At 55.0% G+C, this 12,468-nt stretch overlaps 4 protein-coding genes and 1 non-coding gene across 5 annotated transcripts; 1 reads left to right on the top strand and 4 right to left on the bottom strand.

The window, feature by feature from the left end:
* Positions 1 to 373: 373 nt before the first annotated feature.
* DCS_07164 (vip1) lies at positions 374 to 1,281 on the bottom strand (the record flags this gene model as incomplete). The annotated part of the gene is made up of 2 exons (XM_040804450.1): positions 374 to 1,109; positions 1,199 to 1,281. The coding sequence occupies 2 exons, from the start codon at positions 1,279 to 1,281 to the stop codon at positions 374 to 376; spliced, it is 819 nt and encodes a 272-aa protein (XP_040654554.1).
* A 4,548-nt stretch (positions 1,282 to 5,829) lies between these two features.
* DCS_07163 (uncharacterized protein) lies at positions 5,830 to 6,195 on the bottom strand (the record flags this gene model as incomplete). Its single annotated transcript, XM_040804449.1, has 1 exon — positions 5,830 to 6,195. The coding sequence occupies one exon, from the start codon at positions 6,193 to 6,195 to the stop codon at positions 5,830 to 5,832; it is 366 nt and encodes a 121-aa protein (XP_040654553.1).
* A 1,388-nt stretch (positions 6,196 to 7,583) lies between these two features.
* Positions 7,584 to 8,993, bottom strand: DCS_07162 (uncharacterized protein; the record flags this gene model as incomplete). The annotated part of the gene is made up of 1 exon (XM_040804448.1): positions 7,584 to 8,993. The coding sequence occupies one exon, from the start codon at positions 8,991 to 8,993 to the stop codon at positions 7,584 to 7,586; it is 1,410 nt and encodes a 469-aa protein (XP_040654552.1).
* A 415-nt stretch (positions 8,994 to 9,408) lies between these two features.
* DCS_t89 lies at positions 9,409 to 9,481 on the top strand. The gene has a single exon. It is a non-coding gene; the product is annotated as a tRNA-Arg (tRNA).
* A 493-nt stretch (positions 9,482 to 9,974) lies between these two features.
* DCS_07161 (uncharacterized protein) lies at positions 9,975 to 12,172 on the bottom strand (the record flags this gene model as incomplete). The annotated part of the gene is made up of 3 exons (XM_040804447.1): positions 9,975 to 10,818; positions 10,895 to 11,332; positions 11,415 to 12,172. The coding sequence occupies 3 exons, from the start codon at positions 12,170 to 12,172 to the stop codon at positions 9,975 to 9,977; spliced, it is 2,040 nt and encodes a 679-aa protein (XP_040654551.1).
* Between the last annotated feature and the right edge of the window lie 296 nt (positions 12,173 to 12,468).

Genomic DNA, 12,468 nt, shown 5'->3' with positions numbered 1-12,468 from the left:
TGTCAGCTCGCCGTCGTGTGCGCAGCCAGCTACCGACAAGTTCAGGCAAAAGGGCGCCGTCAAGAAGGAGAGGGGAAAGGGCGTATGGAAGCCCAAGCAACCAATTGACGATGCTCTCAAGGATACATTGTACATATACTGTACATATAGGGGGGCGGCGGTACGTAGCACCCGCAGAGTAAGTACGTCGGCGGCCAGCGGCATGCACACCGATTTTGACGGAGCGTAGTACTTGGACATTGGCATTCATAGGCGCAACTTTGCTGTTCTGCTGCACAGGCGTTACTAAAGCCCCAAGACATCTCCGGATGACAACGACGAATACAGTCCACGTGCCTGCTCGCACCGCACCGCACCGTCACCCTCGGCACAGCTATCCCGTCTTCTCGCCGGCCGTGGCCGCCGGAGCAGCGCCGGCGGGGGCGGCCTGGGCAGTCGAGGCGGCGCCGTCATCCTGCTTCTCCTTCTTCTCCGCCTCCTTGCCGAAGACGCGTTCGAGACCGGCGGCCTTGTAGGCGCTGCCGCCGTGCTCGTTCTTCTTCAGGTCGGCCAGCCGTCGGGCCTCGGCATGGATGTCCTGCACCTGACGCGAGCCGTCGGTGTAGAACTTGACAATCTTCTGGCCCGTCGGCGTGTTGGACGCCTTCTCAAAGTACGAGCCGATGCCGGTGAGGAGGCTGTTGGCCCGCTGAGAGATGCCGTAGTTCTGGTCCGTCGCCTTGGCCCGGTCCGAGGCGTGGTACTTTGTGTCGAGGCCCTGCAGCGTCGTGAGGAAGCGGTTCGAGACGCCGTGCTGCTTGTCGAGGTCGATGGCGCGCTCGATGGCGGCGTCGCCGACGACGTAGCCGTGAGCGAGGTACTCGGCGAGGATGCGAGCCCGAGGCTTCTCCTCCTGCGTGAGCTCGTCCGAGTCGCGGTCGTCGCTCTTGGCGAAGTGGGAGCCGTCATCGTTGTTGTCGCCGCTGGCGCTGGCGACGGTGATGTGGTTGGGGCCGAGCTGCGTGTTGTTGAGGAGCAGCGCCGTCTTCATCGCCGTCTCCTTCTCGAACGTGACGTCGGCCATCTTGGTGTCGCCCGAGGCCGTGACCTTGAACTCGGCGATTTTCCCGCTGAGCGATGCGCGAGCCGTCAGCGGCCGCACGCCCGACGACGACGACCAGGACAGCCGGGCCGCGCGAGGGCGGGGACGACGACTTACCAGAAACTGAAGAAGTCGCGGATCTCGCTCTCGCCGGTCGCGGCGGCGATGTTCTTGACGTGGACGGTCGATTTGGTGGCCATGATCAATTTACCCCGCAAGCTTACTGCGTGCTTCTCGGGTACCTTGCTTTCTCTTCGCGGGGTTGCCGACGGATGGTGAGGGTAGGGCAGGCAGGTTCAGCAACGATGGTGTGCCGATCGGATGAAATGAACAGGGGAGCAGACGTGAGGTGAGGCGATACCAGGTAAGACAGAATTCTGGAGTTTGGGTGAGAAGTCGAGACGGGAGTGGCGAGGCGCAGGGACAAATATGATGGCGTGTCTGTCGTCGTGCCGGGCCAACCAAGGTTGCGTGAGGGGGCGATGCGACGTCATCTCATCCCCGAGTGGATCGCCACAACAAACGAGCACCAGCGGGCCGCGGGCGGAGAGGCCTGCCCAGTACAGCAAGCACTGTCTGTCCTGTACAGTAGTAGGTAATACATGCATAGCGAGTACGTACAGCAAGTACCTTCAAGTCAGGACCTCGGTACAGCACACTCAAGTACAGAGTACAAGTGAAGCGGACTACTCCGCGCAACATGTGCATTTCACACATTGTAATACACCTGCGGTAGAAGCTCTCGTAGCTTGGTACCTGGCAGCCTTGGTGCCTTGGTACTTACGCATTACTGGGAATCCCACATCGGCACAGCAAGTATTACCGGGTTGGTACTAAGGTAATACTGATTGGTGCCTGAAGGTTGGTAGGTTCAGGGAGCGGTACTGGTCGATATGCTTTGGGTCGCTGCAGGCGTCATGTACATTTTTGACCACATGATGGCCAGCGGGCTCCAAACATCTGGGCCACCAAGCCGCTGGTACTCGGCACAGTAACAGGTACCTAGTAAGTACTAGGTAGGTAACTACGGAGTACTAGGTAGGTAACTAGTACTAGGTATTACTAGGTACCAAGTACTAGGCAGTGGTACCAGCTACGTACCCCGTCCTACCAGAACGATACGTAAGTGCTGTAAGTACTTGTGCATGTACGGGCAAGTGCCTGTAAGTACTCGCTCTCCCTCATGCTCCATGTTCTCCCACATCGGTACCTGCCAACGGACCCTTCAACCACCTTAGGTAATAGTAGGTGCTGAGCATGTGAAACTGTTGTACAGTATGTGCAATGCAGGATTGTTGGCAACAATGCCCGCCTGCCGTGTACACGAGTACATGGTGGTGTACTCGACAAGTGTACGGAGTATTAATACTCGTAGGTTAGTACTTGTAATTACTTACTTGAGGCGCATTGCACGTACAACTACTGCGGTGCAAGCAACTTAGTGCCTACCTAGTAGGTACCACCTAGTTGGCAGATACTGAGGTAGGCACCTAGCACCCTGAGTGGCTACTAGGTACTAGGTAGTATTACTTCACACCGACCTGTGCTTGCAAGTACAAGTAGGTGTACCTACTCATTCTCGTACTCATGACTTGCAAGTACGGAGTAATACTGTGCTATCCTCCGTACACCGCCACCAACTGGGAGCGCAGAGCAAAGTCTTCTGCAGGATTTCGCGCACTCTACACTTCCGTAGCGCTCGGAAACATGCCATGAGGCGTTGCTCATGATTCTACGTCTCTGTCTCGCATCCGTATCCGTATCGTTTGAGATTACTGTACATGCTTCCATTTGCTCAGGTCGTATGCTCATTCACAACTTCCTCATAGGGAGGGGGCACCGCTTGGCGGATGCTGGAGGCACATAATGGCTGCAGGCTGTTGTATCCTGACATGGCGACTCGTGTCGTGATGTCCCTACCGTTCGTGGTTGGCGTACTTGCAACGGCACGTATGTGTGCCGAGGTGCCCAATGCCAAGAAATTCCCTGATGCACTTGCGGGAATACCTGCACCTACATATACGAATCCACTTTTTACCTACCTGCATGACGGAAGGCAGACAACAAAGTATTACACGTGCTATACTTGCGTAGGACTCTGCCATGACTATGCCAAATGCCATTGCTACACCCAAGAGAGATTGCGATGGCCACGTCCGGTGTGTTGTTGTGTGCGTGCCATACGCCTCAGTACCATACACATGAACACAAGTCCTTACATCCATGCACTCCGTATCCTGTATTTGTACGTGCTGGCCCGCCTGTGAAGTAAGTACAGTAGGCTTCACCGAGGCACACAGTGCGGCCCTTGTGGTTTCCGATGACAGCCGAGCCATGTTGACTTCTCGCCGACGGACGCAGCCACCAAGCAACGTGTCATAACCAAGATAATGGCAGGACCAGCTGAGATAATTCCATGTTGACATTTCGAGGTACGAATGTGGGCTCGACGATGCGAACCCTCCGCAATAGTAGCACCACCACCAGCAATGTCCTGGAGGCCTGTGCTCTGCACACTGTACTGCACGGAGTACCAGTTGAATGTACTGCACGCCTCCCAATTTCGTTGGCAGGCACCTTTCACTCCCTGCCACAGCCTCATTGTCATGTATAGAAAGTCTAGTTCAAAAAAAGGCCGCCTAGCCGAGCTTCCAAAACATTGGGTCTGAAACGACACGTGCCCATACCACATACGGACTTGGAATAATACTCGCGTGAGCTCATCTTGTATCCCCTCGTCATCGTCCGTAGTCGGTGTACTCTAGAACAGGCCGTACCCGCCGCGCCCACCCCCCCCCAACCAAGGAATGGGAAACCGACAGGGCAGAGTGATCGAAAACGTTCATGCATCATTGAAACAAAAATGACTCCCTACGACGCCAAATGTAGCAGACTCTGTACCGTATAGTAAAGTAAATGCTCTCGTAGAGCATCTTGGCAAACAGCTCATCGAATAAGCTACGCTTTCCAACCCCGAGCGCAAGTAATTGCTAATACTTACAGTACAAATACTTGCAGGATAGGATGTACGGAGTACGGAGTACTGAGTGGGCGTACTTGCTGTACAGTACAAGAACGCACAGAGCCCATGTGCTGTAAGCAAGAACTTGTGCAAGTATTCCGTACACTTACAGTACATGTGCAGGTTAGTATGCTTACTTTAGTACATGCGTGTGTTCATCTACCTAGTACTTAGGTGTACTATACGGTAGTAAGCAATAAGCAAAGATTATGAAGTGGTCGTGTGGAGCGGAAGCTGTCGTCGCTGCTGGCTTCATCACTGTTTGTCCAACGCCAACGAAGCATCACCAAGGGGTTCACTGGGGGTGTTCAATGACAGCTCCGCTGAACGAACCTCTAATGCATCGATACTAGATACAGTGGTCGTCTTGGCGCATCGTTGCAACGCTTCGCGCAACGGCATGCTCCATGTTGACCCCCTCGAGTCGATCGAACTGTTGTGGTCTTGGGCTGCTCTCCTGATTTCTCGGTCTCGCATGCAACCATGACGATAGCAGAAGGCCGTTTCCTGTACTCTGTACTTAACACGTAATTACCTACTGGTACATGAAAGCGCACTTACGTGCGTGTAGTTGTACTCTGCTTGTACTTGCAGCTGTAAGTAGGATGTAACGACTGTGGGAGTAAGTACTCCGTACTTACAGCGCTAATGGGTGGCCTGGCGTAGTTGTACTTACAGTAGCACTTGTATAGGTGTATGTAAGTACTCCGTAAATGTAAGTACTGCAATTAGTACACGCTGCTATTGGTGTACTTACAGTACTTGTGCAGTACTTACAGTACATGTAGGTGCACAGCAAGTACCGTACTTACAAACTACGGTACTAACCTAGTACTAGTATCATGTGCTCCTACTCCGTACTTACTGTGCGGAGTACAGTACTTACTTACCTACCTAGGTACTTACTTGCTCGGAGTACTCCGTACTTACCTAGTAATTATAATTATAGTATACAGTACGGAGTAAGTACGGAGTACTTGTACTAACTTGTGCTTAGTACTTACACGTCAACTGTCAAGTACATGTACTCCGTACTTGCACTCGTATTCAATAGTGCCAAGTACGTAAGTAAGTACTACTTTTCATCGTGTGAGTCTCACAACCCCACTTGTGGGACCTCAACTACCATCCATACCACGTAATTACCCTTCCTGCAGCCACGGTGGGTGGCATGGCATATTGATTCACTTTGGCCGCCCTTTTGCGGGCGGGGATGAGGGGATGGAGGAGACGACGGTCATCAACCATCACACTGACAGGGAGCCGTCGCCACTTAAGACCATCATCCGCTGCCCCTCCGTGACGACTGGCAGTGTCTCGTTCACCCCCCTCACAGCCATCGACATCGATACGGCACTGGCGTTTTTCCTTTTTCCGTCACCCGGTCATTTTACACGAACCTCGTCCCGTCCTTCGTTTCTGTTTCGCCGCCGACGCTGATCCGCGTCATCCATCTTCGCCTGGCCATTTCCCTACCGCTCTGCGGAAAGCTGGGAGAATCTTCAGCAAAGAGTTGGGAGAACGTATTCCATCAAGGTGAAACGAAGCCTTCCACTTTGTTCCCATCCACGTTCCCTGATCCTGATCCCTTCATCTTCCGTTGAAAACACCGAAAATGGCGGCTGGCACTTGACGGCATGAACGTATCGGGTTCGGTGAATCGACCGTCGACGATGTGAACCTTGTGGACCTCATGGGCAGGGACGCAGACTTTGAGAGTGATCGTTCACTGACCAGACTTTCTCCAGGAGCTCGAGAAGCTCGAGAATAATTCAAGCTTTAATTTTGAGCAGCCTGGTCGTACCAGTTCCCGGTTTCGCTCACGACCCCCTCCTGCCTCGACCCAGACATCGAGATGGCTGCCTTTATCCCAAGCACGTCCAACCTCGATGAAGAAACGATACTCAACATCATCTGGATAGCCGTCATCGGTCTGCAAGCGCTGCTGGTTCTCAGTGTAGCCATCAGAGGCATCATTTGGCGATTTACCAACAACAAACCGGTAACGGGGCAGGGACCGATTGCGCTGTAGAACCCACCCGCGAGCCAACAGGTCGTCTCTCAAGTCCTCAATTGACGTCGCAGTCGCCATCGATGCCTTGTTGTTTGAGTTGCATGCGATGGCAAACTGCTGTTGGGGCCCTGCCGAGGGTCTGGATCTACCGCGCTTCGTAGCGTCTGAATCGTACCCGCGCTATCCTTTGTGCCGGCAACCAGGGTTCAGGAAGCAGTAGAAGAAAAGAACACCCCGTCTTTAATTCTTCTCCCGAAATCGACACGATACGTACCATACGTCTCGGTACAGCTGCCGACGAAAATCTAAACCCTAGGCATCTGCAATGACTTCTCAGCTGCGTTTGGCAACGTACGCTTGCAGCTACGGTCAGAATTTTCCCCCTTTACCTACCAGCCATGCTGCAGAGCGAGCCTTGACTCAACCTCGATGCAGGGCCTTGCCATTGCCAGCACCCCTCCCCTCCCGTCTTTGCCGAGGGAACCGGCCACGAAGAGATGAGGCCCGGGAAGGGAAAGGGAAATGTGGAGGGGAATGATAAGTGGCGCATGGTGTGCTGATCATCGCGGCCTGGCACTGTCTGACAGTTGATAGTCACAGTTCCTTCAAGGCACGCACGCCTCGTCGGTACATTTTGTCAAGTACGCTGTGCCCACGCGCCATGAAACGACATGGCACGAAGGACAAACATCCCCTTGGATGATACATACTCTAGCCTAGCCACTTGTCCAATGCCTTTTTGCTCCGTGTTCTTGGTTGCAAGTAACAAACTTGACTTTCTCCCATTGTTCGTTGCGAACGTGTACGTGAGCAGCTTGAGACAGTGATTTGCTTCGTTTCAATATTCAATTTCTGGCCCATGGTTGCCACCCGCAGTCGAATATCACCTTGTTCTAATCCATGCTGACTCTCTTCATCCCCGAGCCTGACATTCGCGCTCTATTCTCCAAGACTCGAAAGCAATCTATGAGCCTGTTTGATGATCTCAGGGTACGTTGAAGATCGACAATCGTTTGTTCTATCCACGCCCTGCAGCTGCGCCGGCCTTTGCATCATACTTCATGGCGAATCCAATGGTGCTGGGCACGCCTCCGCCGTTGCAGGTGACAGAGGTGCAAGAAGGATGTGCGGGAACGCGGCCAAGATTCGTACATTGATACCACGCCAAGACGATATAACCCCAATGCAGGTTACTGGTACGCAACGAGGGTTCAGTGAGGTCAAGAGAGACTTCACGATTACACCCCCCAACTTGTGCCATAGCATGGCGTCGACCAATCAAGGCCACATTTATTTACGTTGCACCCCCTACCGCCCATCCGAGGATGCATATTCAAGGCCAATGGTTGATTCATCATAGAGCAGGAAGGAGAGAAAATGAATGTCCAACTCTCCTCACAAACTGACTGCACTTCACAGGTAAGACCCGAAAATGCTCCTCCCCCCTTCACTCCTCACTCCCAATCTCAAACATCATTATGCAGAGGCAGCGTCCCTTCTGTCTCGGCAAACGCTTTTTCCAGAATCGCCAACCCCTCCTTAACCTGGTCGACGGAGATGGTGATGGGAGGCGCAATCCTGAAGGTGCCGCCGAAGCTCGGATGACTGCTAAGGTTAGCCCATAAGCCAAGACGATACGCCCGATCGGCGATGGCATGAGCCAGCGGCAGCGCCGGTGCCTTGCTCTCGCGGTCCGACACGATCTCGATGCCGGCCATGAGCCCCCGACCGCGGACGTCGCCGATGCAGCCGTAGCGCGAGAAGAGCCGGTCCAGCCCCGCGTGCAGCAGGCGACCCATGGCACGAGCGTGGTCGACGAGTCGGTCTCGGAAGAGGATCTCGAGCACCTTGTCGCCGACGGCCGCCGGTAGCGGGTCGTTGACGTGCGTCGTGTAGAAGAAGAAGCCGCGGCGAGCGGCTTCGAGACCGATCTTGTCGCTTGTCACCACCGCGCTCAGGGGCAAGCCGTTGCCAAGAGTCTTGGAGAGGGTCAGTATGTCGGGCACGAAAGCTTCGTTGTTGATGGCGACGAAATCTCCGCATCGTCCGATGCCCGTCTGTGCCTCGTCGACGATGAGAAGCATACCTCTGGCCTCGCAGTGTTCCTTGAGGGCGGCGAGGTAGCCAGACGGGAGGACATGCATCCCGGCCGAGCTTTGTATGCACTCGACGATGCAGGCGGCGAGCGAGCCGCAAGACTGCAGATCGATCTGCCTCCACCCGTGATCCATCTCCGTCTTCCAGTCGTGGTAGCCTTCGGAGGTGCGAAAGACAGACCGGTACGCGTTTGGTGCCGGCAGCATATGCATGCCCGGCATCGGTGGGCCGTGGCCCCTTCGTCCGAAGTGGTACTGGGCCCCCTGCGCCTGCGCCGTCATGCCGTGCCAGGAGCCGCCGATGCCGACGATTTCGAATTTACCCGTGTACACCTTGGCCAGCTTGATAGCCGCCTCGTTACTTTCGCCGCCCGTGGAGAGGAACAGAGCGCGGTCGAGGCCTTCCGGTAAGGCGCTGCAGAGACGCTCGCCGAGCGAGATGACCGGCGGCGAGATCATACCCGAGAACAGATGGTCAAGCTGGAGGGCATGATCGTGGATCACTTGGACAATTTCATGGTGCCCGTGGCCGAGGAGGCATGACATTTGGCCCGATGTCCAGTCGAGGATTCGATGTCCTGAGGCTGTGTAAATGTACAGGCCACGCGATCCCGAGATGATGTCCCGGTGGAACGGTGAGCCGTAGTAGAGGAGGCGACGGTCAGACTTGGCACGGAGCTCATCCTCGTCCAGGCCGACGTACAGGTTTGGTGGTGTCCCTTGTTTCGACTGGGCAAAGAAGGAGGAAGCATCACCCTTTCCAATAATCCCGGGAGCCATTTGATTTCCCTTTGTACACAGGATGGATGACGACAAAGTAATGGTTGGTCTTGGGCGGCGCACCTTGAATATCCGAAATGCAATCAATATATGGAGGGAGGGTCGCAGTGGCTTCTGGTACGGGTGTTGAAATTCAGCGGCACCGACCAAGGCTATGCTCTCACCCAAACCATCACCATCTATAATTATATTTACCTTGGCTCCGACTAGCACATCTCATGCACATTCTCCCGCTCCGATATCGTATCTTTCCGGCAGGTTTCCCGCGGGCAAGCATTCCCCCTTCCTTTCGGCGCGGCGGAGCCGGAGTGGGGCCGATCATCTCGGCCAAGCGTTCCAGCTTTCAGATTTTCACACCCACTCATCAAACCCACCTTAATAGGTTTCTTTAGGCTCCCGAATTGGCATATTTCTAGCCCCCTTGGCCTAATGGCTAAGGCGCAAGACTTCTAATCTTGAGATTGCCGGTTCGAGTCCGGCAGGGGGCTTTTTTGCTCGTTACAGTTGATTCTGACTGGGGGCTTTTATGTTCACGCAATCCAGTTACCTACAATCTATCAATGACCTTTCTCCGGCAGGGGGATTTATGGTTATGCGTACTGTTTTTGCTAGTTTGCACGACTTTTTTGCTCGTTACAGTTGATATTCCTTCAACATCGAAGCTTGCGGCATATGAAGGTAGAAGAAACTTGAGGTGTTAAGTTCCTTTTTTGTCCCATGCCACACGCAATCCAGTTACCTACAATCCAACAATGACCTTTCGCCGTTTCGCCAAGGACAAGCGCTAGTCGGGTCAATCAGGCATGCGCAAGAATCAAAACGTGACGTCGGCATCCATCCGTTAAGGCTGAGCTCGTCTTTGCTCGTCGAACGTTTGAATGATTTGCACTTGGCGCCTGTGAACGCGTTCATCAATACGGAGTAGCAATTCACTCATCACTAGTTTGTTCTATTCTCCGAAGTTTGGTCATCTCGCCCGGCTCACCACACATTCTGCAACGGATCCCAAAGACTCGGAAAATACTGGTCAAGAAAGGATATGTCTGGCATGACAAAATCCTCGATATCCGCCATGGTAAAATTTCTCTGCTCATCTGGCAGAGCGCCCCCCAAAACCTTGTCGACCACGTCGGCGTGCTGCGCGAGACAGACGTCTCCAAGATCCCAGCCGGACACCTCTTGATGACTTCGGAGCGCATCGATCAAACCCCTGGCAATTCGAAACGAGGTGCTCTGCGCCAGTCTTGACAGAGAACTTTCTGATTCGAGACCGCACCGCAGAAGAAAGTTGACGGTTGCGGGAAAGGCAAATGCACTGACGGACAGCCAAAAGTCGCCGAGCTGTTGCGGCTGCAGCTCCTGGACGAGAAAGAGAATCTCCTCCGACGTGCGGCGTGCCTCGATGTAGCGGTTCATCAGATTCTGATTTGCCGGTGGATACGTCTGCTTGGCCGACTCGAGCTCGATGCGTTGCAGCAGCAGGCGGGTGGTAAGGTAGGCAAGCCGAAGATTGGCGGCCCCGGGGATTTCAAGGTTCGAGCCGCGGACGACGATGAGTCTCGTGCAGCCGGCCAGCGACTCGACCCAACCGTTCAGGGACAGCTCAAGCTTGGTAGTTCCCCAAGGCCTGTCTCTGCCGAGACGATAGACGTGTTGCAGATGATTGTCGAGCACGTTGGTCAAGTTGCACAAGGCGATGAAGACCGAGGCAGTCCTCACCTGTTTGTCGGACGGATCGTCGTCGCAGAGATACTCGAGCTCCGGTAAGGGGACGTTGCATTGGTCCCGCGAGATGTGCGGTGGTGTGCCATGTGCCAGACTTATCCTGTCGCGTGTCAAACGTTGGCTCGATGCGTCGAGGGTAGCAACGGCGGCAGCAGGTCACTGCAAATAACGCTTACCACCTGTCGTGCAGAAGCAATGCCCACCAAGTCTTCATTCGCAGATTCTTTTCCGACCGAGGAATCTTCCACGTCAGTGGGCTGTGATTGAGACCGAGGGAGTGAGCCATGGACACGGCAGAACCGAGCAGGACGCCGTTTCCGATGAGCGAGGTCGTCGGCCGGCCGCCAATGTTGAGCAGAATCGCCTTGATGATGGAGATTCCTGGTGATACGTGGAGCTCCGAGTAGAGAGCTTCGTTGGCGAGGTTCCAGACGAACCTGCTGTCCGGGCTTTTGTGAAGGGACAGTTTGGGCGAGTGTCGCCAGTACACGAGGGTGTTGGCGTACATGCAGGAGAGGAGGGCCGGCGAAAGGCGGGATTTGCCGTCCCTATATTGCTGCCGAAACGAATGCTCATCCACAAGTGGCAGGCAGTCGTTGGCCTTGATGAAATACCTAGCTCGACGGGTTAGGTTCGGCTTGCTGAGACCACATGACGACAAGGCTGCTGCGTGGTAGACGGCAAGGACAAACATACTCATCAATGACGGCGTCGACATGGTCCCCGAGCAACTGCTCGATGATTTCAAGCTTTTCCGCCGACAGGCTCCGATTCACCTGCAGGCCGAGGGGGAGCTTTCGGACCATGGTGAACAGGACGGGCTTCGAAGGTCCGGCGGACTCGGGCACGACCATGCGGGTGCCGCGCATGGCCTCGGGAATGGCGACGAGATAATCTGACAGCACTTGGCTATCGTTGGTGTCGGTAGGTCCGACAATGTGAAGGTTTACGTGATGGTCATCGCACGAGCCCAGGGGCACGGGAGACTGTGGCTCCGATCTAGTCGTTGCCGTCGACAGGCCATGGCCTGAAGGATCCGAAACCGAGGGTCGACCCGGGGGAAAGGCGGCAGTGGACGATGGCTCCATGAGAGCTGCCGTCCTCATGGTGACTCCTGCGACCGATGGGGTGCCCCGAGGGGGCTTTGGAGCAGAAGTGGAGGATGACGTCCTTGATGGTTTCGCCGATGGCGTGACGGCGCCCTGAGAGGGTGGTCGCCTTGGTCTCGGCCTCGATCCATCATCCCTCGGAAGACCCCCGTGGCTGGCTTCTCGGCTTTCCGCGTTTCGTTTGATATCTGGAAAGAAGCAGCTGGTGCGGTGAGCGCGGCAAGTGACACAGGTTTCGGAATCGGCCTCGATCTGGCACCTCGACTTCCGGCGGCGACATGGAACGCAGGCTGGCCGGAGATGGGATCGGTACGGCCGCTCGGCAGCCTGTGCTTTCTGTGGCATTATGGAATAGACGGTGGACCGTACCTGCATTTGCTGTGCTTCGTCTCGCGTACGCGGAGGCCGGGCAAGGCTGAGGCAAGCGAGGGCGTACAGGGTCGTTCATTCATCCATCCTTCATGGTCGCCGGTGGACACGGAGCTGTGCCAAGTTCCCCGCGGGGAACGAAGATGGCGTACATAGGTTAGTAGGTATACGTACAGGGTACGCCATGCTACTAGAAATAGGTCGCATGATTCATACCGGTCTTGGTCTTGGTGTTGAGGGGGAGGCGAACAGTCACGTCACAGTGCGAATTG

This window comes from Drechmeria coniospora, chromosome 03 (assembly GCF_001625195.1).
Source record: "Drechmeria coniospora strain ARSEF 6962 chromosome 03, whole genome shotgun sequence".
In the NCBI taxonomy this organism is placed as follows: Eukaryota; Fungi; Ascomycota; class Sordariomycetes; order Hypocreales; family Ophiocordycipitaceae; genus Drechmeria; species Drechmeria coniospora.
This window is presented reverse-complemented; position numbering and strand designations above follow the sequence as displayed.